Raw genomic sequence first — 25779 nt, forward strand, 5'->3', positions numbered from 1 at the left:
TTAACTGAAAAACCGGAAAGGTTGTAACCAAAGACACAGATTCCTAAGGGATTGGAACAATGCTGATAAAGATCAAGTGGCTAGTGGTGGCAAATTGCCTCCGGATGAATACATCACAGCAGCTGACCCAAGCATACTTTCACATGGTTACTGTCTCATTCACAGAAGCAGGGAGCTGGAAAACATCAGGGTGGGTTCCACTTGGCTGGAAATCCATGAAAAGTTTTTCATGGCTGCTGGGATTACATCATTGCTTTATTCTAATGATTCCTGGCTGGTGGGATAATTGCAGAAAAGATGTTTTGCTCATGAAGGGGTACAAAAACAGGACTGTAAATCCACTGATGAAAGCATAGTGGGCGGGTTGATTATCCCTGTAAGATTCCCTTTTATGTTAATGGCAAGAGTGGAAAAAAATATTATACAAATAGGTGAAATGGGGATAGGCAGGCATTCTGAAGTGTGGTGGAAGTGGTTTCAGCACATATTTGTTGCATTCTGAGACAGTGTTTCCAGGGAAGTGAATGTGAGTTTGCAGGGAAGAGGCAAATGGAAGGGGCCCTCCCTTTTTGTGCATTGTGAGACTGCAGGCTGTACACAGTGATGTGCCCCTGAGGGTTGGATGCTAGAAGTTCAAGCTGAAATATGTTGTCCTTGCTGTTATTCTGACTATGGAACTGGGTGAAGAAAGCTCATGCTAAAATCACTAATAGTGAATCTAAATCACTAAATCACTAACATTTATTCAGAAGTAAGTTCCACTGTTCAATCCTATATACACTTTGTTGAATTTAAGCCCCATTAAACACAGTGAAATTTACTTCCAAGTCCACTTGCATAGGATTTCGCTGTAAAAAGATTGAGGCTGCAATCCTAACCACACTTTCATGAGAGTAAGCTCCATTGAACAAAATAGGACTTACTTTGAGTAGACCTGGTTAGGATTGCGCCCTTATTTTGTTAAAGGGCAATAGGAACCTGGGAACCAGAACCAAAACGTTTTGTATTGGTTGGGGATTAGGAGATAATTTCCAGTTATCAAAAGGATAGTCCTCTAGAACAGTCAAGACAGTAGGTGATTCATTCATTTAAAGTTGAAAATGCAGGGAATTATAGGATGAGCATTAATCTGGATCTTCAAGAGTGGCCTTTAGGGGGAGCAATAATTGAACTAGATGACTTTCCAGTTTTGGTGTCACAGTTGCATGATCTATGCCAGGGGGTGCCCAAACCCCAGCCCGGGGGCCACATGCGGCCCTCGGGGACTCCCAATGTGGCCCGCGGGGAGCCTCCAGTCTCCAAAGAGACTCTAGCCCTCCAGAGACTTGCTGGAGCCCATGCTTGCCCAACGCAAGTGCTTACAGCATGAGGGTGACTGTTCAACCTCTCACATGAGCTGTGGGATGAGGGCTCCCTCCACTACTTGCTGTTTCACATTTGTGATGCAGCACTGGCAGCAAAGACCAGCCTTGCTTTGTGCAAGGCCTTTTATAGGCCTTGAGCTATTGCAAGACCTTCATTCATTCATAGAAGTTCAATCTCTAATATATTAATTTATGTAAATTTATTCAAATTTGAAATGTAAATTAATTCTTTTTTCTCCAGCCCCCAACACAGTGTCAGAGAGATGATGTGGCCCTCCTGCCAAAAGGTTTGGACACCCCTGATCTATGCAATCACTGAACTGTTGCCTCCAATATGATGGATAATGCAATTTGAATCATTCTCTTTCCTTTGAAGAGAATAGTCATTGGAGGAGTGACCCTTGTGTAAACCTTTTGCTTGATTCCTGGAACATTGAAAAGTTTCTTCTAGACTACATACACATGGCTGAAAACAATAAGGACTAGAGTGATTCTTCTTCATCATCATTATCCAATTCAACATACATGTAATTGGAAAGTTCCCAAGGAAGTTTAATAAAGACACATTTAACTTCAACAGAGGGGACATAAAAAATGAGGGGACAAGTAAAAAGGAAGTTGAAAGGAAAAGTCAGGTGGGTCAAATCTCTCCATAGTGCCTGGAAATTATTTAAAACCACAACTGAAGCTCAACTATAATGTATACTATTCAGTAGGAAAGTCACTACCAGGTCCAGGAGAATGCCAGCAGCATTGGCTCATAAGTGAAGTCAAGGAGGCTGTAAAAACTTCCTTCAGAAAACAGAAGTCTTGCCCAAATGAAGAGAACCAAAAGAAACACAAACTCTGGCAGAATAAATACAAGCTGACAATAAGGGGAAATGTGGGGGGGGGGGGAAATATGAGTGCATGGGTAAAAGCACCAGGATGCACAATAAAAATTAAAGAATTTAATACAGTCAAAAGAAGGAAACCTACCAGGGAGCTGGTTGGACAGTTAAATAATGAGGAAGTAAAAGAGACCTTTAAAGAGAATGTGGAGACTGCAAAGAAACTGAATGAGCATCTCTCAGCTCAGCAGCTGAGAGATGCTCTGCAAAGTGATTCCTCTGCAGAAGCTGTGCTACTGAAAGGATGGCCCATGTGATAATTGTGCTCTCCCAGCACCTCCGCAAATTTTCCCTTCTCCCTTTCTCACCCCTCTTGTTCTGCCTCTTCTCCCAAACCATTCATTGCCTTCTAAGGCCTCCTTCCATTTCTGCCTCCCAGCACCTCAGCAGAAGAGTCACTGCTGAAAGGGCAGAGTTGGGCAAGTCCAATTATCATGCAGGCGGTCCTTTCAGCAGTAACACCTCAGTGGAAGTAGCAATGCTGAAAGTGTAGCCCACATGAAAATTGGGGCTCTCCCAGTGCTTTTCAACATTGTCACTTCTGCTGATGCATCATTTCGCAGCTCAGTGGCTGAAAGTCGCTTATGATGGTGCAGGGAGAGGGAAATTATCAAGAGGGCTAGATAAAGAGCTTCTAAATACCTTATCCAGCCAGTGAGCCCTATGTTTTACACCCCTGGGCTACAGCACTTGGGGATCTTCAGTCTAGAAAGAAGGTCCCGGGGGGGGGGGGAACATGATTGAGACATAAAATTATGCATGGGACGGATAGAATGGATAGCAAGAAATTCTTCTTCTTCTTGCACAACACCAGAACAAGAGGACAACCACCAAAATTGACTAGTGGGAGAATTAGAACAGACAAATTATTTTTTTACCCAGCACATAATTAATCTGTAGAACTCATTGCCACAGGATATTGAGATGGCACATGGCCTAGGTGCCTTTAAAAGGGGATTGGATAGATTTGTGGAGGAAGTGTCCAGTACAGGTTACAAGTCGTGATGACTGTATGCAATCTCTATCTCCGAAAGCCAGATGCTAAGAAATGGCAACAGGATACTGGTATCTTGTCTAGTGTGCTCCCATTGCATCTAGTGAGCCCCTATGAAATATAGGAAGCTGGTGTAGATGGGCCTTTGGCCTGATCCAGCAAGAGTCTCCTTATGTTCTTATGTACTTCTGCACATAGTTCATAATTAGTCTGAGGAATTAATTGCCATAGGATGTAGATATAGCCATTAGCTTGGATGACTAAAGGAGGGTTGAACGAATTCATGGAAGACAAGATTACCAATGCTACTAGTCGTGCATTCAGGTTCAGTGTGCCTCTGAATATTTGTTGCAGGGATGCAGTGGTGGTAGAGAGGTATGCCTTTCTCTCCTGCTTCTCAGAGGTAGCTGAATGGCTCACAATGAGGAAAAAGGTGCTGGATAGGCCTTTGGCCTGATAAGGGTTTTCCTCTTGCCCCCTTTTTTGTCACTTTGGAAACTGCTGCTGCTGATAGTGGGTTCTTTTTGTTGTTGTTTTTTTACTTATTTTTATATGCTTAATTTGCAGTCACAGTGTGATCCAATCAGCTTTCTCAAGAATCAATGGTTGTGTTTAAAAACCCAATCCCATATTGGCAGATGGAAAAACAAGAATGTAACTCTTCTGTATAGGCCCAGTGTGCTGTGTTTCAGAATCACGGGTAGCAAATGTTTCCATCTGTGGTCCTAATATGGAGACGGAGCTGCTTTTGGGCTATGGGATATATTATTGATGAGATGTGGGTGGATGAGATTAGCCTATATATTATTCAGCAGCGAATAATAGAAGACAAAGAGAGCAGAAAAAGAAAAAATGGGATTTATTTATGCAGGGAAGCAATGGGACAAAGGTGAAGAACAGTCACAGCTCAGGAAGCATAGATAGGAAAATGTTCAAGGGAGGAAAAATGTGGCTTAAATCAATAATACAAGTTTTCTGTATTAGACTGAGCAAGTATGGCAGTCATTTCTAAATGCCAGATGATTTGAAACTGAGGAGTGTCACTAAGGAATAATTGGGGAGGGGAGAGAAAATGAAAATCTACCCTGTTTTATTAATGCAGGAACATTTAACTTAAAAATTCAGGCCCCCTGTCTTCATTTATTTTAGATTTTCTTTTAGTTCTAAAAATACCTGTTGGCAACAGGAGACTTTTAATATAGTTCATACATGACAAATATCACAACATATTTGTAGAAAAAGGTAACTATGTTATTATTTTATTTATTACAGTATTTATGTACTACCTTTCTCATAGACTCATAGACATGAGTCTCATGGACTCCAGGTGGTTTAGATGCACAGGCTGTCCATAACCTACCCACCCCCTTTTTAAATGGGGTTTTTACAAATGCTATTTTATGAGAGAAACTCATAAGACCCTACATTTCTCCAGAAATTTCCCTTCCTAGTACAATCATCATCCTGGCTGCATAGCTCTTGTGAGAGTCATTTTAACAGAGACCCCTGAGATCCTGTATTGTTGTAGGAGAGGAATTAGGTAGGCGTCCTACCTATTATGCCTGAAAAATTTTCTGTTCAGCTGTACTCAAAAGTAGTCCTAGGTGAAGATGCTGTGTAAATTTGCCCTGGTCGATTTTACTTTCATTAATTTTCTGCTCTCCTATAATATCATCCCCACTAACTGGGAAAAGGTGCTTTTTAAAGTGGTGGTCCTGTTATAGCAGGAGGAGAGCCTCTTCACCCCAGCATGGCATCTTTTCCAGCGGCTACTTGCTGGTGCCTCTTTTCTATCTTCTTTTAAATTGTGAGCTGTTTGGGGACATGGACCCATTTGTTTTGCTATGCAAATCTAGTTTGTAAACTACGTTTCTCTTGAAAAATGGTATGTAAATGTACTTATTAATAATAATTAAAATAAATATTACAAGTTGGTTTTAATCAGTGTTTATGTAGGAATATATTGGTATTGGGTTCTGGGAGGGACAGTTCTGTGTGGTTAAATGCTCCAAGGACCTCTATTTGTCTCCATTGCCTCTTTGTTAAAAGCACATCAATGCTTAAATTAGCCATTGCTGGTGAGTGATTTGTAGAGAAGGTTCTGCTGACCAAGCTTATCTGGGGATTATCTGGTGAATACTCCTGTAGTGTTATGCTGATGACCATGCCAGAGTAGAAATTTCCCACAGAATCTAGGGAAAGGCATGATTTCTGTTATAAAATATTTAAGTAGTACTTCGTAGCCAACCCAGGTTGCAGAGAGCTTACATGGGCAACCCAGTCCTATCCATCCTCTACCACACTGATGAAACGGGGCCAAGCGACCTGTGCTGCATCCTATGAGTGAAGTTAGAATTTATCCCCTTGCCCCAGGGCAGGCCCCAGCTGTGTCAATGGGTCTACTCAGACCTGCACCTGCTAAATTACTGGCACAAGTCCAAGTGGATCTGTGTTGGTGGATCTGATGCTGGAAGGGGGATAGGATACAGCATGCACGACTGCCACCAGTCTCTCTCTTTCCTTGGCCTGATCTGGTGCAGGCCATCCTGCCAGTGCTACCAGCATGCGCGCTGTTGCAATGTGTTTTATGGCTTATTTGCAACAGCATGCACCAGCAGAGTGGTTGCCAACACAGTGCTGTGCCGTGCCGTGAGTCAGATGCCTCTTCAGAACTAACAGCTAAGGAAAATGTGGGCTTAGAGACTTTGGACATGATTAGTGCTACACTGAATGTTTGTGAGGTTTGGTTTGTGAAAGTTGCCGTTTTGTGTGTGTATGTCTGAAGCGTTTATGAAAAAAAACCTTTACTTGCTGCAGTTTTCTGCAGCCATTTTGTGCCAGTTTGCAAACTGTGCCAGTCTGCAGCCATTGTTCCCTGGCTCTTCGGCTCCTTTGGTGTGCATAGGAGAAAGACAGGGCATCCTCATTGCTCTTGGCAGCTCCATTGACAATTAGTGCTGCTCAGCACAAAATCTTTGTCTTGATCCAGCTATGACTAGCTTGATGGAGATTAACTCCACTGTGCATCTGTTGCACATTGTGTTGCATTGTGCATCTCCCTTGTACCTCAGATATTATGTTAACTAAATGCCACTGAACTGAGGAATACTGGTCCAATTCCCTTGGCAATAGGGATGCGTTCCTTCTTCCACTGAGCTCCTACCCCCTCATGACCAGTGTTGTACCCTTTTGCAAATGGATGAAAAATTGCCAGAAACCAGAGCGTATTTCACAAGGAATGAATTTTTGCAAAATTCTCCCCTGTTCCAGCTTGGCTCTATACCAGACACATTCCCAGTAATGTGGAACATATTCAAATCCTATGAGAGATCTGAGATAGTGTTTAAGTTTTTCCCAGTGAATTCAACTGGACCTACATGTGCTTAGCTTTATTGGATTGTGCCTTTTTTTTTTTTTTTTATTCTGTCTTTTTTGATAACATATTTGCAACTGTTTTCTTAGGCATGGTAAGGTGCTTCTCCAGGCAGGGTGACCAGATGTCATAACCACAAAAGAGCACAAGGCACCCCAAAATGTAGGACATCCAAGAAACATGTAGGACAAGACAAAATAAAAGCTAAAATTACTTGTAGATTGATTTCACGTGGTTATTTTAAACACTATATTACTTAATATTAAAGTTAAAACTATATTACATATAACTTATTACATAGAATTTATTAATTACAAGAAGGCTATACACTGCCCGCTCACAGGGGAAAGGAGGACATTTAAGTTATTTTCCAGGACACAAGGTTTAAAAAGAGGACATTTGGTCACCCTGCCTCCAGGTCACGCTTCCAGCACTGGAAATTCAACACAAATACCAGAATTGAGTATTGATTTCTAGGGGCCCTAAGTGTGACAGATTTTTTCCAGATCAGGGCCTTGCAGTGTTCTGTGTCACAAATGGAGACCTTGACAGAACGTTCCTCTCATCCTTTCTCTCCAAAACCTCTTTCAGTGAATCGCTACAAAGGCTACTGCAGAGGTTAAATATGCCTTGAAGACAGGACAGAGCGCTGAAAGGCATTTTAAAAATATAACTCACAAAGGAGCTAAAACTCTCTTAAATGTCCTGTTGAATCTGCGGGAGAAAAGAATCAATCAGGTTCATGCACCTGCCAGGCAACCATTCACATAATGAAAGAAAACCCCCTTATAAAGTACATGAAGTACGAACATTCATTTCAAAACGATGTACAGAACTTTTCTTGCATAAAGCAGCAGTGGGGTAAAAAGGCTGTAGAGAAACTGCATGAACTGCTGGTGGAGAAGGATGAGGAATAAAATAGGTTATTTTAGACAGCTGTTATCGGCCCCGTTTCACTGGCTGAAAAGGTATTGCAAGCATTCAGTTTTCCAGCAGGCAGCATCCAATGCAAATGAAAATATCTCTGGCTGCTGCAAGCAGATATTGGCATAGTTGGAAAGCACACAACATCAAGGCTGGCCAAGAACTTTTGGTGCTTGATGCTCAAGTGTTCCTCCCCCGTTTTAAAAAATACTATCATTAAATAGACATTTCGCCTCTCTTAGAGCGCAATCCAAACACGCCTTTGTGCTGGCGCAAGTCACTTGCACTGGCCCGGGACTGTCGCAAACGTGCTATAAGGTACAGTAGCACTAACTTGTGAGTCAGTGCAAAGACGTGCGCCCACCTCCCCACGTCAATGCAGGCTCCAGGCTCGATAAGTTTGCACTGGCCTTTCCAGGCTGGCAAGGGGGTCTGGGGGGCATGGGGATAGTGGGGAGGAGGCAGGGAAGAGGCATTTCAGGGCAGGGGAGGGCAGGCGGCAGGGGACCTGTGGGCAGGAAGCTGGGGAGCGGGGCCAGGATCTGACTAGATCCTAGCCTCGTTCCCAGGCAGCCCAGGGCAGCTCCGGGCTACTTGGATCTGTGCCATCTGTTCAGGTGGTGCAGATCCAAGTAGGCCCATTGGGGCCGCTGCAGCTCTATCTGAGGTAAGGGGAATTATTCCCCTTGCTTCAGGCCGAGCCACAGCCAGCGGAAAACTTGCACTGGACACAGTACAGGCCTGCCTGTTCCAGTGCAAGTTAGGATTGTGCTACCTATGGTTTGGCCAAATCTGTAGCTTGAGACAGCCACCTCATCATGGGAGGGATTGTCCTATATAGCACTTACATAAGTAGGAAGGAATAGCTTGCCTAGAGTCACTGGGGTTCCTGAAGGGGGGCAAAACGCAAACTTTCTTCAGGTGCCAGAATGCCCATGTAAATCAGTCCTTCCCCTTCGGCTTCCGAGCTATTCAGGAAAGTGAGAGTAAGGTGGAAGAGAAGCTTCCACTTTGCTTTCGCAGCTGTGACTGGCTTGGAAGCCAAGGGGGAGGGGCTGCTTTACACGAACATCCCAGCACCTGAACAAACTTAGCATTTTGACCCCCCTCCAGGAATGCCAATGCTCAGAGCAGTTCTCTGGGCTGTGAAAAGGTAGTTTGCCACTCTCCCTGCAGCCTCGTGCTACCAGCCCTGGCATGTGCATCTGTTGCGTTTGACACTATGAACATATGCCCTGATTCAGAGAAAACTAGTGATTCACAAGCCTCATTGAAATCAGTGGAACATGTTCTCTGCCACAGATTTAAAATATTTTTAATTTCAGTTGAACTTATATGCAGTTCTCTCCAGATCAGGGTCCTGTTGCACAACTTTTCTTTACACCAAAAAATTTTTCTTACTACACCTCAGTAAAAATAAATATTGGTTATGACAGCCCTCAGCTGCTGTGTCTTCCGTTACTAGGTATGTCTACACAGATGTGGTAGGCACTTCTCTTTGTAAAAGTGTGTTTTGTTTTGTTTTTTGTGTTACTCCTGCCTTTCAGGAAAGGTGGTCCTTCCCCCCTGAATATGTAAACTTTATGGGAATATTGTGGCTAGTAGTTGATGGGAAAAATAAAACACAAAGAATCAAAAGTATTAGTAATCCATGATAGGACTACGAAAGGTTATGTTGGTGGGTATTTTCTTTGGAAAACATTTTTCTGAATTGGGTAATTACTCAATACCTGTGGCCTTGTATGGAATTTGTATTTGCTACAGTCCGGTGAGGTGATTTATCTGTGGGTCGGGGCTGTGGCTTCCTTGTGACTTCTAATCCTGTAGTTACAAAAACATTGTAAATTGTTTTTAACTGTTTTTCATGTATTTTTAAATTGTTTGTTAGCCGCCTTGTGTGCCCGTTGGGCAAAAAGGCAGGGTACAAATTAATAATAATAATAATAATAATAATAATAATAATAATAATAATAAATAGTTAGTAGCTCCCATCAGTGACAGTGAGACATGGCTTGAGAATAGAGAGCAAGCTTAGCTCAGGTTGGTTCCTTTCAATTCATGCCAAGATGGAAATCAGGTTGGATGAGGATACTCCTTAGGGATTTCAGAAATCACTGTTTAGAAAGCAGGAGCCAGTGCAATATTGAATTCATGGCTAGAAACTTTTCACAAGATTTGACAGTTGACAGATTTTGACATTAGCAGCTTTGGAAGAAAACTGGATCATGGTGGCCTGATAAAGAGAAATAAAGGCCATAGTAAGGCAGCCAGTAGGTGCATAGAGTCATCACAGGACTAGGATGAATATGTTTTACAGCATTATCATAGAATTTGATGTCTATAGATCTTGTTTCTTTTTAAAAAGTATACTTTTAAATATGTATCTTAAAATAAGTCAAACATTGATTCTTTCCGCAGGTTTCTTGGCAGGGCCAGCCTAGGGTTGAGGCCGACTGAAACACACACTTTGAGAAGCAACTGGGGGAGGGGAGTGGTGAATTGGCCCTGCTCCCTGTATCTTCCCCACTGCTTTGGTTGGCTGTCCAGTCTTCTTGCTGAGAGTGGGCAGGAAGAAGATCAGGGCAGAAAAAGCCCTTCAGAGGAGGAGCATACCTGGAGGATATAAAAAGCTGCCACTGTCACCACTAAGCAGCCAGGGTGGCAAGGAGAGGCATAGCATGGTGATTCAGATCCCGCCCCCTGCTCCCTTACCTTGAGCTCTGAAGTCACCTTCCTAACCCTGCGTTTACCTGTTCAAAATAAGCAAGATTTATTCATTTATTTAATACATTTTAAAAATCCTACCTTTCCCTCACTTATGTGGTCACCTAAGGGACTAGTCATAAGACATTCTGCAGAAGAGACAAAGGAAGGATGTGGTGCTGAAGCTCACTGTAAAGAGGTGGGGGCAGATGGGATTGCCTTGCCTTGCACTTCTTGCCCACCTGGCATAAAAGAGGATGAGGCGGCAAGAGGTGCATGCACAGAAAGCATGGGGGGGACACAGCAGAATTGGGCTGCCTCCGGTGCAGCACCCAAGCTTCAACTGGGCCTGTTTCTAGGATATAGTTAAATACAGGTCCTTTATTGCTTTTGCTCATTCTGCTATCATGGGTGGATATTAGGAAGCATATTGAAAATGACTGAGAAAACACTGAAGACCCTACCCAGTTCTTGAATGAGAAATGGCCCTTTGTTCTAATTTAAAGTGGGCTCCATCTATCGTGGGATGTTCTGATGCCATTATGAGGCAGGGCTGTAGAACACTTCTGAGCTCCTATGCCAAGATAGGCCTTCTGAATTAAATAGTCTGCCTGTGGCATTCTGCCCTGTGATCTATCATTGGAATCCTTTAATTTATCAAGGTGGGGAGTTTGGATATTTTTATCAACACAAGCCAGCCAGATTAAAGCACTTCCCATTTATTTTTATGGAAAAGTTATACACCTGAGTAAGCCCATCCAACTGAAATCAGTGGGACTTAAAATGCATCACTAATTACCTAAGTGGTAGTATTTCAAATGAAGAACTTGTATGCCATAAGAAATTGGGATAAAATGTTGTTGCTTGTTCTTTTTTAAAGAATTATATATGATTATTTCTTTTTGTCTCCTGTGGCCTTTTCTTCTTAATATCTTTTATTGTGTTCTAAGTAAAGAATCTACCTATCACAGTCCTGTTTTTGTAATAAAGTGGATTTTTCTGAAATATCTGAACTGTCAGTGGTGATGTGTAGGACTCCAGGTGCTCCTGCTCATGGTTTTGTGGAAGGAGACGACTTTAAATACGGAGCTCAAGTTCACTTCAAGTGCAATGCAGGTTACACCTTAAAAGGCAGCCACATTGCCTACTGTCAGCTAGACGGGAGCTGGTCGACACACCATCCTCAATGTGGTAAGGCTGCTTTGTATTTATTATGCACAGTATTTTTCTTCAATGAAGTTAGTAACACTAACAAACAGCAAGGCCAATGTTATATTCTGAGGGTAGCAAATTTGGGGGTTGATGCCAATTCTGTTTGGTCTCACTGTATAGCAAATGCTCACTTAAGGTTGACAATAGGTTCTTGGAAAGTGCAACTTTAAGCAAAACAACTTATAATGAAACCAGTTTGACCATAGGTTAAGAGTTAAGTTCCCACAGCATATTTCTGGTCACAAAAACATCACCCAACTTCTAAATAAAGACCCAAAACACTTCTAATATTAAACACTGAAATAAATGTGAGCTTTCTGGGCCACAGAAAACATAGGCATAGGGGGAATGTACAAATTCCACACAGACAGTGGCCCTGGTAAGGAATAAACTTTCTTTTTCTCATCCACTTTGCAACGAAAAATGACTTTAAGTGGATTTGCTAACTTAGAACTGCTTTGCATGGTGCCATCCTAATGGAGCAGCTACTTGTACAGAAGTTTTGCTGTGCCTGTATTGGCATCTGTGACTGGAAAACCAACTTCTTTGCTGTGAACAGCTTCACTGCTGCTGCCATCATCTGCTTTCCATTGAAGCAGCTCTTGTTTGTTGCCAGAGAAGCCAGGAAATTGCTTCAGGGAATGCTTTCATGCCTATATCTGAAGCTTTTCTCTGCTCTGGCCTCTCCAGCTGCTTGTACCAGCAGCCTCTGCCAGAAGGGGGGGGGGGGAGGGAAGAAAATAAAAACAGCCCATGCAATAACTTCTGTATTCATTCTGGTGTTGAAAAACTAAGGCTGCTTTGTGTATGCATGAGTTAGAGTGGGATTCTTCAGCATGGGCTATTAGCTCTTAACAAAATGGAGTATGGAAATAAAGTGATGCCATGCGTTGTAATGTTTTTACATTCTCCTGCCCCACCTTTTTGTCTTGCAAAGAACATATAATCCAGAGATTTGGATTCATTGGGGTAGAAATATTGTAGATGGTTTTATCTTTTCTACTTTGCCTTGAGCACTTTTTCCTGCAAAGGTGACTGATGACTTCTTTGAATCAATCAATAATACATAAAATGCTGGTGTTGTCACAAATTCTTCAATGTAATGGACCAAAAAGAAGGACAGTATTTTCCAAGTGCAGAAATCCACATTTATTGGTGTACAAAAATTTACATATGCTGACTCCCCAAATTATGGATGTCTGAGTTATGGGCAGCTGTAAAGTAATGATCCAAAAGAGCATTAATTCTCGAAGTGACTTCTTTGCACTCATCAATGAATTTAGAGTTTCCCCTATAGTTTATTCCTGCAGTGATGAGTGCCTGTTTGAAAATTTACTTTATATATTTGCTTCTTTAATGCAGCTAAAATAATTCTGACGAAAGTTAATCATCTGTGTACTATAGTTCAGTGAATGCACAAACTATTGGATGATCTGGTGCTCAGAATACTATCTATTTGAAAAAAATAACATTTTCCCCAACTATTAGTTATAGAAGACAGAAACTGCTCCGATCCTGGTGCTCCACTGAATGGATACAGGAAAATGATGGAAGATACTGCACTGATGAACGGTCGTTATGCAAAAATTGGAACAGTCCTGACATTCTTTTGTAATAACTCCTATGTTCTCAGTGGTAACGAGCAGCGAACCTGCCAAGAGAATGGAGAGTGGTCAGGGAAACAGCCAATTTGCATAAAAGGTAGTTTACAATCTCTTTACTACCACTCATAAAAACTGATGCCTTTTTTTAAAACACTGGTTTAGTTTAATGGCTTATTTTATGGATATACAATCTGTTTCCTAACAAATATCAACACAAGGCCTAACTGGCATCTGATACAGAGGTGGACAGCTTGCCAGCAATCCTCATCTGCCAGGTTCAGTCAAAAGAGGTTAGAAGTGACTTGAGCAGATGTGCATTTGTGGTTTGTTTGTGTGCATGTGTTTTGATGTACAAAACCAAAAGCAAATTATAAGAATTTCTCCCAAGAACTTTGTATCAGGAGCTGGAATGGGAACCTTTGGCTTTCTACTCTGCTGCCTGATGGGATGAGTCATTTGGGGCTGCAAGCGGGATAGTTCCCTGGACTAGTATTGCAATTCATTGCTTTCCCTGGAGCTGGTCAGGTTATCAAGGCATCAAGGTTAGGGTTGGCCTTTGCCTGGGCAACTGTTGACATTAACTGTGTCTTCTGGGCTTCTGACCCTGGCTCTTGTGCCCCAACAAGCTTGCTTGTTCTCTCAGATGTTCTCTCAAGCTCCAGTACCAAGGACCAGAGGTGTAATGCACTGCCCCAGTATGTGCAGCACTGGCATCACAATATTATGTAACATTGTGTCTTGTGACGTCACTTCACAACATCACGTGACATTGTGTCACGTGATGTCACACCTTTAAGGAGAGCCTCCACAAGAGAAGGAACTGGGGATGGGAAGCCATCATCATGCCCCCTCTATAACTAGGGCAGAGCCATTATGTGCCCCCTCTTGGCATAGCGCCCGGAGCAAATGCCCCTCAGGTTTCGACCTAGTTACGCCTCTGCCAAGGATGCCATCCCTCCTTTTTTCTACTCTGCCCTCTAAGGTCTCTAAAGTTGCCTAAAGTACAGGATCAGGAACAGTTGCTTTCTCTGACTTGTGCTCATTTAAAGAACCAAGAAAGAACTGAGAAACTGGGGTGGGGATTTCCTCTTATTACACTCCAGTGTGTGCTCTAATTTTTTTAGTGGTTAGAAATCATGAGAGTACCATATTGCAAAATCAGGCTCATGGTTTGTATTTTTGTAAAGTGTGTCTGGGGCTATAACAACTCAGAAATTACGGATTTTATTTGGGAAGTATCCAGACATTTCCTGCTAAGAAATTCTGACAGAATTGCAGATGTTGAGGTACAGAAGTAAAAAATGGTGTGGGTGCTAATTGCCTTTTAGAAATCTGTTTTTAAGATCAATTTTAACTTTTGTGCTCTACAATTTTTGCATAACTTCATGACAAAATTATTGCCCAGTTGATGGGAACAATTTATTTTCCCTTAAACATTTAGAGAGCTCTTAACTTTTATAGCCATACAGGGACTTGCTTTAAAATGAACTGCAATTGCTTTTAACTTATGGTTGTAAAACACTCCATCTCTGTCCTGTTTTTGAACTCAATCAGTTGGCTTGAAAGCAGCTGGGGCAGAAGTTAGATGATTGAGCAAGAGCTGGTCTCTAGAATTGGTTGAGTCCTCTTATATATGGGGCTTACCTAAATCTTTTTCACTGCATGAAGTGCATATAATCGATCCATAGGCCCACCTGGAGGGTTTCATGAGTGTTTGGAAAGTAATATCTACCAGACTTCACTTGCTAAGCACTGCTCTGATACAGAGTTGAACTCTAGGGAATCGTCAACAATTCTTTTGGAACTGGAAGTCAATTGAAAGCATTCTTGCAACATCTGACCCTGAAACCAAAATGGATTATTCCTATGTTGATATTGATGTAGAGGTCAACAGATTGTGTTCAACTGATGGTCACCATCAAAACAAGACAGTATCTTCCAGTCAAGTATGGATTGGGGGGGGGAGGGTGTCAAATATTGGGTTTAACCAAACTTGAAATATGTTACTAAGGACTTGACTTAGAGTAGGGGCATGATATCATATCAAGCCAACCTGTACTGAGGACTTCCATGCAATGCATAGCACAAATCAGCTTAATGGCAACTACCTAAATTTGTACACCTTCTGTAATAATGGAATGAAATTTGTAAGATGAAACTATTCCTATGATTCTTGGGGAAGAATATGTGGACATATCAAGTCATATGTCATCTTCCTAAAGCGATTCGTTTTAACAAAGGTTACCTTTATAATAGCAGGTGTTGATGGTGCTAAAGCAGAATGTTGAATTATTTGCAATGAATTGGCGTATTCCATGTGGTGACTCTTCAGTACACAACCTTGTCTTATGTAAACTGCTTACCTCTTATCTTAATCCATACTTGTTAGTGACAGGCCTGGGTGGACAGGGATCTGAACCATAACATTTGAGCTCTGAACATGGAAAAGGATTGTGCAACATTGTATTTTTTCCAGCCTGCAGAGAGCCAAAGATCTCTGACCTGGTGAGGCAGAAAGTACTCCCAATGCAGGTTCAATCAAGGTGAGATTCCAATGCCTGAACTATGATGTTAAAGAAAAATTTTGTTCCTTTTTCCTGTGCATCTTAGGCAATCAATCAATCAATCAATCAAATAAATAAATAAGCCACAGCACACAACTCAGAAGTGATGGCTGCTAGTTGGATAAGAACTCACTGAGTACAGGTGTCCAAGCTGATGGAACCCTTCAAGAGACAACATATGGTCACATATAGTCACATCAACATCTCTTTTTAACTGCTCTTTTGCCTGTTCATGCATGCTACTTTTTCATGCAGCCTACCATTTTTAAAATGTCCAGTTTCATTAGATTTTCTTACTTATTTATTTAAAATATTTTATACCACTTTTTTCTTAATTTTTAAACCAAAGTGGCATAAGAATCAGCCAAAATGGCTGATGTCTTTTGGACTATTTGATGTAATGTGAAACTTTTCTTCAGGTGCTTTTATAACTCCCTGCAATTCCATGGTTACTGTGGTGACACCAATATACTTGTTAATCTGCAAATTGCAGGATCGAGCAATTCAGCTTATATATCTTGGAAACAAACATTGCAGCTCACATCACTTTTAAAGCACTTAAAATGCAATCTAAAATTTAACCAACATAAAATAATTACAAGTCAAAAACAGCAGCAATAAAATCACAATGAAAAGCCTGCAGTTACATCTACTTTCTGCAAGTGTGACTAGAGAAAAGAGCTGCTTGTATGTTGCCCTGTACCAGAATTAGCTTTCTTTGCATCACACCAGGTTTGCCTACCTTCTGTTATTCCTCTTAATCCGCATTGACCCTGCCTGCTGTGGCTGAAATAAAAGCGTAACAATGCAAGACCAGGTCACCACAGGATGTCCTCCAATGGGAGAAGAAACTCTTTATTCCCACAGCCAGTTTGGGTCAAAGGGATAAAATGCCTGCTCATCTTCCACCCAAAGGTCTGCCCATGCTTTGGGCAATGGATGGGTGCCACACTGAAAGTTAAATAAATAGCCCCAAACTCACTGCTCACTATCTGCCTTGCATGTGGTAGGGGAATGTTGAATATCTTTCTTCTTCTTTGCCACAAACCATGCACAATAACTTTTCCCAACACATCTACCACATGGGAATTAGAGAGAGAAAGTATTATCATACTGTGGTGGTTGTTGTAGTTGGTTTGAAATTTTCTAAGAGTTATTCATTATTTTGACACCTGTTTTCAGTGAATTTTCCCATTGGCATTTTGTGAATGGAGACAATCTTAGCCTTGTAAAATAGTTTACTACTGAATTCTAATTATTATTATACTGTTATAAGAAGCTGCACTATATTGAGTCAGAGCCCAATCCTGTGGTCTGCGCTGCGCCTCTGTGGCGCGGACCACAGTTGCAAACATGCCGTAAGGGGGCAGGGAGGCCAGCGTGACGTGGGGAGAGGGGGCCTGCCAGAGGCGTGCCCGGGGGCAGGCAGGAGGAGGATTCGTGGAGCTCTGCTCTGCAGGATCCTAGGTGCTCGTGGAGGCTGTGTGCCTTACACACATTCCCCCCTTAAGGGGGGAATGGATCACCGACGGTGCCACAGTGAACGTGGCGCCTCAGGGAACCAGGGTCATCCCCACACACCTAGGGACATTTTGCAACCTCCTGGAGGGTACTGGAGGCTTGCGGCCACATTTGCAACCCTCCATGCAGCTGCAATGAGCTCCATTCTGCTATTGGAGCTCACTTCTGGTTTGCGTGATCTCAAACTAGAAGTGAGCTCCAGTAGCAGAATGGAGCTCATTGCAGCCGCATAGAGGGTTGCAGAGGCGGCTGCAAGCCTACAGGACTGTCCAAGAAGCTGCAGGATGCCCTCAGTTATGTGCGATCGCTGCGTCACTGTTGGGGCTACCCCCTGCTCTCGGCCCGCCCTGCAACAGCTTGGTGTGCTTAGGGAACAGCTGATCTAAGTGCAGAGAATAATGTTCTATCACTGAGCCATGACCTTTTCCTAAAGCAATACCTATAGAGACAAATGCTGAGGTTTCTTGAATCATTTGCTACATTAGGGTTCAAACCTGAGAAATGAGACCCACTGACCATATTTTAATTCGGTCAGTTCGACCTGCTTAAGCCAACTGAAATCAGTGAGTAGGCACATCTAACTCTGTGCTGGATTGTGGGAAGTGTAAAGTGACTGGATTATAAAGAACAATGAAGTACTTTAGGGAAGACTTCAATTTCTTGAGATCTGGGACCCAACTCAATCCCTGACCTGCAATATGGGACCCCACCTTCAAGAGCCCAGTGAGCAAGAGAGGATGGGCAATGAGAGGCCATGGTTCCTCTTCTTTTCCAGTCTGATGGCAGCTAATCCCCTGCTACTGTCTCATTTTGCCCATTCTTTCCTTCCAGGCCAAGTGAAAGGAGAGAACGGGCAGAGAGTGGCATGGCAATAGCATGCACTCAGTTTTGGAAAGTGGGGAAAAAAGAGGCAAGGCAGAGAGAGTGCAGTGGCAGGGGAGAGCAGGTGGACTGGTGCAGCACTGCAGAGGTCTACTGAAGATTGAGGGACCTGACCAAAACAATGCCTCCACAACTCAAGTCTCCAAAAGGAATTCTCCCAGCTAGCAGTCCTTACTCCTGGCTGCTCTTCAAACAGCTTGAGCCTCAAAACAAGATGGCGGCAGCAACACTGTCACAACCCACCTGAGGCTCAGTCACGACCACTTCTGGGTCCCAGTTCATGTGTTGAAAGCCTCTGCTTTAGTGGGACTTAAACAGATTTAGACATTGTCTGTTTTGTGCTGATAGACCCTTGACATATTTGCAATGACATTTTGCTTTTTAAATGGTGTTTAACACAGCTGTAATAAAGATGTGTTTGTACTTCCATGTCCTTTGTGCACCAAAACAGAGAAACTCCTTTGCACCAGCTCTATTCATCTGCATTTAGCAAGCAGAAGCTTGACCTATATCCCACTAAAAAACCATTATTACCATTTGGAGAGCTACCTCCAGGCTTCCAGCATCTTCACACACAGCTTCAGTATGACTGCATTTCTCCCTTTTACCGCCGCCTGGGAAGCAGCAGGAGAACCTGTTTGAAAACTGGGAAATGGAGCGGGCGGGCTCCTTCGTGTGTTCCAAGTAAGATGATGGTTATAAGACATACAGTGGCTCACAAATTAATAGAACAAAAGCAGTAAAACTGATTTTAAGCATGCCAATTGTGAATAATAACAAATATTTAATAATATTTAATAGTGTCCAAGGTCATAAATATTAAAGAAACCTACTTTCCTCTTTTCTGGCAGTTTGTGGAAAAGCAGAAAACACCACACTACAAAAACTATCTGCAACCCGATGGCCTTGGCAAGCAGCCATCTATAGGAGACCCAATGGGGTGAAAAGTCCCAGTCACAGAAAGGGTGCATGGATACTGATTTGCAGTGGGGCCTTGCTGAATGAACGCACTGTTGTCGTAGCCGCTCACTGCGTCAGCAATCTGGGGAAGGTCACTGTTCTCAAAATAGCAGACATCAAAGTAGTCCTCGGCAAGTTCTACAGAGATGATGACAGAGATGAGAAAACTGTACAGAGCTTACGGGTAAGTAAGGTACTCAAGCACTCCAAGAGTTTGTGCATGCGAATACATCCTAAGGTAAACAGAAAGTAGAGCAACCCACAATCTGGGGGGAAAGGAAGATCATTTTGAGGCTACAAACAGGGATATTCACTTGAAAGTAAGTTCTGTTGAAACCACTGGGATTTATTTGCATAAGGGTGCAATCCTAACCCATTATGTCAGTGCTTTCCAGCACTGACATAAGGGTAATGCAGCTCTGAGGTAAGGGAACAAACACTCCCTTACTTTGAGGAGGCCTCCGTGAGTGACACCCAACTGCAGGATGCAGCACATGCCCCATTGGCACTGCTATGCCAGTGCTGTAAAGCACTGACATAAGGGGTTAGGGTTGCACCCTAAGTAGGTTTAGGATGAGAGTGTCAGACCGTTTGTTCTTGAAACATTATTTTAATCAATTACCAGTGAAGAAAGCCTGAAATGGGCTGCTTAGGGTAGTGAATTTGGAAGTTTGGGCAGTGCATTTTAGAGTTTTTTAGCGATAATTAGCACAAACCATAATTTTGCAGTATGTCTGAGGACCAAACTGCACGTTACGAGGAATGTGCAATATGAACTGGGGTAAGCATCAGGGAGGCACAAAATGAACCTAAACTGCAGCCAGGGGTCTATGAGGTTTTAGTATTTTGCCCCACCACATTTCTGATCCTGATCATAGCCCAGCCACAGTCTATTTTTAATGGAAAAGAGTTTCTGTTGGAAGCTAATGGAAACTTTTCCCCATCAAAAATAGTGCATGGAAGCTGCAATCAGTATCAGATCTATGGTGGAGACAAAGTACTAAAGCCCCCTACCCTCACTGCTGTCATTTCAACTTGTTTTAGTCCCCAGACACTATTTATTTAAAAATGAAAAATGGGGTCACATTACATATTTCTTGCATCTTGGTGTTTGGCCCTGAACCCACCCATTGTTTTCCAAAATTATTCCTTTCATATGCCAACTTTTTAAAAGCAAGTTTCTGGTTGCTATGAAGAACTCTAAAGAGGTTCATTCAGATGGTCAGCTCAGAAATGCACGATCTCAGCCTCTCTGCCGGTATGTAAGTTTTGGACTTTCCATGCACCGTGTGCCACTTTCCTCCTTCCCTTCCTGTCCACTGGAAATAAATTTAATTATGTACACACAAAGCGTTTCAGCACTCAGCCACATAATGCGCAGAGATCCGTTCGTTTTAAAATATCCTGATTGTAGAAGCTTTTGCTCGCTAATTACAGAAATTGAGATTTAAATTAAAACATTTGAATTCAGATGTTCTGTTGAAAGCCAAAAAAAAAAAAAAAAAAGATTTGGAAACTATAAATAGCATTCGAACAGGGTGGGGGTGATCAGAGTAGAATCTGCACTGGAGGTGAAAAGCTCAACTCCACACTATTTTGCAGAGCATTTAAAGGCGCTATTTGTATATTTTTTTTTAATCATGGTCAGACGTCTGCATTTGTGATTTAACCCTCATCATCCCAGTAGTCTCTATTCTTAGAGTAATAGTTATTTGGTTCCCTGTACATTGTCACTTGCCATAGATCCTCCTAAATAGGGTTGCCTTGGGTTACTATGGCAGCAAGAGTGGTACTGGGCATTTCACCAGTTTTAAGTTCCATATGAATGTTTGAAAAAACTGAAATGAAGCAGATAGAATTTGTAGATGGTGGATTCTTACAGCTTTGTTCTCGGCTATTTCTGATTTTTCTGGATTCTCTCCTAGATCTCAGCCATTATTTTGCATCCAAACTACGACCCAATATTGCTCGATTCTGATATTGCTATCATAAAACTCTTGGACAAAGCCAAAATCAGCAGCCGTGTCCAGCCCATATGCTTGGCATCAGTGCGTGATATTGATACATCTGCAGATGCAGACTTCCAAATAATGATTACTGGTTGGAAGATCCTGACAGACATTACTGATCCCAGCTTCAAGAATGACACAATTCGCATGGGGAGTGTTGAGATAGTGGACTCGCTACTATGTGAGCAGCAGTATGAGGAAAATGGAATCCAGGTCAGTGTCACTGACAGTATGTTCTGTGCCAAGCAACACCGTACTGCCTTTTCCAACATCTGCCCTGCTGAGACTGGAGGAATTGCTGCAATACCTTTACCAGGAAAATCGTCTCCTGAGCTGAGCTGGCATCTTATGGGTTTAGTGAGCTGGGGCTATGATAAAACATGCAGCCTAGAACTGTACACAGGCTACACCCGAGCAATCCCTTTCAAAGACTGGATTGAGAAGAACATGAAATGAAAGGCTTGGTCCAAAAGTGACTTTTAATAACATTAAATATATTAGTTTCTCTCTCAGTCTCTGACGCTTTAGATTTCTCATCCCACGGATGGAACATCTCTGGGATCAAGCTAAAGCAGTGCATCAGCAAATTGCCATAGAGGGAGACCAGTTTGTCTGTGCCTGAGATATTGAGTATGGCTGATGGGTTGACATGTCTCCGCTGTCCTTTTTCCCCTGGTGGGAATAGGGTATTTGGATCATGGGTTGTAATACCTGAGACACTGTGTCCAGAAGTAGTTGTATTCAGTCTGCATTTAATTATCACCTGGATAAAACAATTGGAATGTACTTTGTCAAGCTTTGAGATAATGAGGAGGTTGGAAAGAGATAATGAGGAGGTTGGATGTGTTTGTTATGGTCTATGCTGTCTGTATTGCCATATAATGTTGTATTCTTTTTCCCTCCTGAATACTTTACACACTCAAATAAACAAGGGTTTGTTTTTAACCTGAAAATTGACTTTTACTAATTGCTTCCTCTGATTTTGTTGCCACTTATTGGGAAAATCTGCTTTCTCTACTTGCATACCCAGAACCAAAACAAAAAACAAAAAAACACTATAGAATGTTGATAAATCTACAGACCTTCTAATCCGAGGAGTTTCAAACTTTCTGTTTTGGGGGTTACCCATTATACATTTATTTTTTCTGTCTAACTGACTTTTATTCCACCCTTCCTCCAGGGAACTCAGAGTGGCATACAGTATGTGGTTTCCCTGCCTTTTACCCTCACAACAACAACACTCGGGGTAGGTTAGGCTGTGAAACGTGATCAGTCACCCAGTAAAGCTTTGTGTTGCAGATTTCATCACAAAGGAACACTTTGCCAGGGAACCCCTGTGCACCACAAAAGATTTGGGGGCAGATTCTAGGGTACACAATTTGTTCTCATGGAGTGTTGGGCAAGGCTATTGAGTCCCATCACCATTCTGTGCAAACTGAGATAGAACCTTAATTTAATCCAGCTCCTTGAACTGGTTTATGGTTCTACATCCCCAACATTGTAACAGATTTAGTTTGCATTATCCAAACCAGGCACAGGGTTGCATTATCCAAACAGGTACATGGGCTGCTCAGATTTATGCCAGCTAAATAGCTGGTGCAGATCTGAGTAGCCCCATAGGGCAGGCTGTGGTGTTTCATGGGGTAATGGGAAAAATATTACCCCAAGGTGACCTCCAGCAGTCTCTTGCCCTGCATTGGATACAGCGCAGGCCAGCCATTTTCAGGCTGTACTGCCGCAGGGTTAGGGTTGTGCTATTATTTCCAAGTAAGTGTGTATAGGATTGCAGCCTATAATCCTTGTTTTAATTTCTTATAGCTGCACATCAAGTGCCAGAACACTAAGCATTCAGTTTAAGAATTGCTCTCTATTTCATTAACAACATTCATACATTTGAGTCCTTGAAGAGTCATTCTTGAGACTGCATGTCTTTCTACCTAGAAATGTGCATGTCTTATGCATGTCTACCTAGAAATATGGCCTATTGTGTTCAATGGGACTTATTCTTGCATAAATGTGAATAGAATTTCAATCCTTTTTCTGTGACTTTTCACCGATGACACTGGACCAATCCTAATGTCTTATGTGTATTATATTTTCAATTACTTATGTTGACAGCAGAACACCTGCAGCCAGAGTTAGGTGTTTGAAGTATGCTTGATTTCAGTGGAAGAGAGTTAGCTCACGCTTAACTGCCTCAGGGAAATCAATAGGACTTTTCAAGAATGAACATGTATCCGTAATCTTGCAGGGAAGAAGGCATCTTGGGAGAACAATTCTGGGCTAGCAAGAAAAGGGTGGAGCACACCATCACTGCTCACTCTTCTGCTCAACACTGCACAGAGGGCACAACAGGGCAGTGGTGGGGGAGTGTGAATCGCTCCTGAGGGGGGGAGGTGCAGCAGCGCATGCTGAATCCTAACCCCTTCCTGGGCCTCATCCACCTTCAGGATCAATTCGGATGTGCACCAGCAATTAAGCTGGTGCAGGTTCAAGTTGACCCATGATGACTGCTGGGGGTTCCGTTGGGCAAAGGAACTAATATTCCCTTACCCTGAGGATGCCTCCAATGGCTGAACATTCTCTGCAGTGGCTGAAAATTCCCTGCAGGATATAGTGGAAACTGCACTGGTCGTGCAGGGCTTTATTTCGAATTGGGCTGCCCATGTTGCAGGAAGCCTTAAAGCTATCCCCAATCCAAGATGGTCCCTTCCTGTTGCCCCTGCTGTTTCAGGTCCTTGGAGACTTCCAAGTCACTGAAGTTAGATCTTACTGGAGTATTTCTTTTGCCAGTGACATGCTCATTGTGGGTATGCTGATCATCATGACTCATAGAAAACCCAGACTGGCCACTGGGTCTGAAGAATGAAGCCAGACTGATGAAAAACAGTAAATATGATGGAAAATCTTATCTAAAAAAGTCATTGTCATTCTGAAATATTGTGAGAGGAAATTAATACCAAGTGCCTGATCTTGTTTAGTGAGATGAAAAACTTATTGCAGAATAAATTATTTGCTTTTTTTGTTGTTGTTGACCATTTCCCCAAGGGCACTGCTAGTATTGCAGTATTTTTAAGGTTACGCCAAGTAACTTTATATATAGTTTATTGAGCTTCTCAGCAGCAACTGTTACCCTGCATGTGCTCAATCTTGTCTGATCTTGGAAGCTAAGCAGGGTCAGGCCTGGTTAGTACTTGGATGGGAGACTGCCTGAGAATACTAGGTGCTGTAGGCTTATACCATAGTCTTTCGAGACTGAAGGTTGCCAACCAACATCAAATCATTCCTGGCTAATGTGCTGCTTGGCAAGATGTTTTTAAAACAAAATTATGTCACATTTTGCTGAAAGGGAAAGAACTGCCTGCCAGTGATATTTTTCTCTGCTTAGATGAGTTATTTTATTGAATTAGGTAATTTTTTTAAGACCCTTGAAGTACATCAGAAAACAATGGTGTATTTGTGGTTCTTTTATCTTCTCAGGCTATTGGCAGAAGAATGACAGAAACTTGAGAAAGGAAGTGAATTGTTTACTATAGCATGTCTTTGCTTATCCAGGAATTTCCATTCATAAACAAAAGAGGAGGGTACGTCTTTATCTCTCATGCACCAAGTTCACCATAGTGACTGTGTTGCTTTCAGTGATGTAACTCCCTCAGAGGAGAGCAAAGCTGGCAAGCAACTGAAACTCTGCGAAGACATATCCCTCCCTGTAGAATATGGTTTCTCACCTTTAAAAAGTACTTGAATAGAGATCTGCCTTCTTGGTGATTCTTGATCTAATACTGGAGAAAAACAATATTGTTATGTGGTAAATTGCAGTATTTCATTTTATGGCATGTTTATGGCAGGTTGATGATATCCAAAAAAAAAAAGGGGGGGTGCAGAATGCTGGTATCCTTCTCTGGAAAAAATATGTGTATTATATGATGTTCTGTTCCAATTTTCGACTCCTGCTAACCACGCCAATTTGTCCCGTCCAAATATCTCAACTCCCTTCGAATGCCCGCTTTTTGGCTAATTAACACCCTCCTTTTCCAAGAACAACAGCTGTGGTGTGTAAAGGAATAAACACAGAACTTCTTATCTATAGCAATTAACAAGAATTTATTGCTACAAACACAGACACGCCCTGCAAGTCCTCTTGTCCAGAGGCTTTCCCTCCCCAAAACTCCACTTAACTCCGTGGGTGAAGGTCTGACGCCTCCAGTCCAAGTCCAGTCTCCAAAGCACAGTCCGGTCTTCCCAGTCCAGTATTCCCAGTCCAATCTTCTGCAGTAGAGTTCCTCCTCTCCAGTAGTGTTCTCTCCAGCAGAGTGTCTCCTCCAGCAGGGTCCTGGCAGTCCTCTCTTCTGTGTCCTCCAGCAGAGTTCTGGCAGTCCCCTTCTCCCAGTGTGGGTCCGTCCAGGTTTCCCTCTGGGTCAGCGTCCCGCTCTTGGTCCTGGGTCAGGGTAGCTCTGTCTCCTTCCAAAGCTGCCTTTTATCCTTGGACGTCTCATGATCCAAATGCAGCTCAGCTGTGAGCTACCTCATTAGCTCCAAATTAGGCTCAGGTGAGCCATCCCTTCAGTCCATGTCCATTCAAAGTCCCATCAAGGTCAAATGAAGCTCAGGTGTCCATCCAGGTCTCCATTGGCCTTGATTGATTACAGCTATGGAGCCAGCCCTGCCCTTCCCAGAGCTGTCAAACAGTTGTCAAAACAGGGAATCGCTGTCAACACCACACCATCCACCTGATGATCTTCTGATCTTCCATTACATATGTATTACATACATATGTAT

General features: G+C 42.5%; 1 protein-coding gene across 1 annotated transcript in view; it reads left to right on the top strand.

Moving 5' to 3' along the window:
* PAMR1 (peptidase domain containing associated with muscle regeneration 1) overlaps nt 1–21963 on the top strand; it is a 77279-nt gene extending 55316 nt beyond the window's left edge. Inside the window, exons 7-12 of the mRNA XM_066635909.1 lie at nt 11269–11439; nt 12949–13161; nt 15541–15607; nt 18483–18715; nt 18883–19175; nt 20917–21963. Of these exons, the coding sequence (XP_066492006.1) occupies nt 11269–11439; nt 12949–13161; nt 15541–15607; nt 18483–18715; nt 18883–19175; nt 20917–21456 (1517 nt within the window). The 3' untranslated portion in view covers nt 21457–21963. The remainder of the gene's footprint in view (nt 1–11268; nt 11440–12948; nt 13162–15540; nt 15608–18482; nt 18716–18882; nt 19176–20916) is intronic.
* The last annotated feature ends 3816 nt before the right edge of the window (nt 21964–25779 follow it).

This window comes from Tiliqua scincoides, chromosome 1 (genome assembly GCF_035046505.1).
Source record: "Tiliqua scincoides isolate rTilSci1 chromosome 1, rTilSci1.hap2, whole genome shotgun sequence".
NCBI classification, from domain to species: Eukaryota; Metazoa; Chordata; class Lepidosauria; order Squamata; family Scincidae; genus Tiliqua; species Tiliqua scincoides.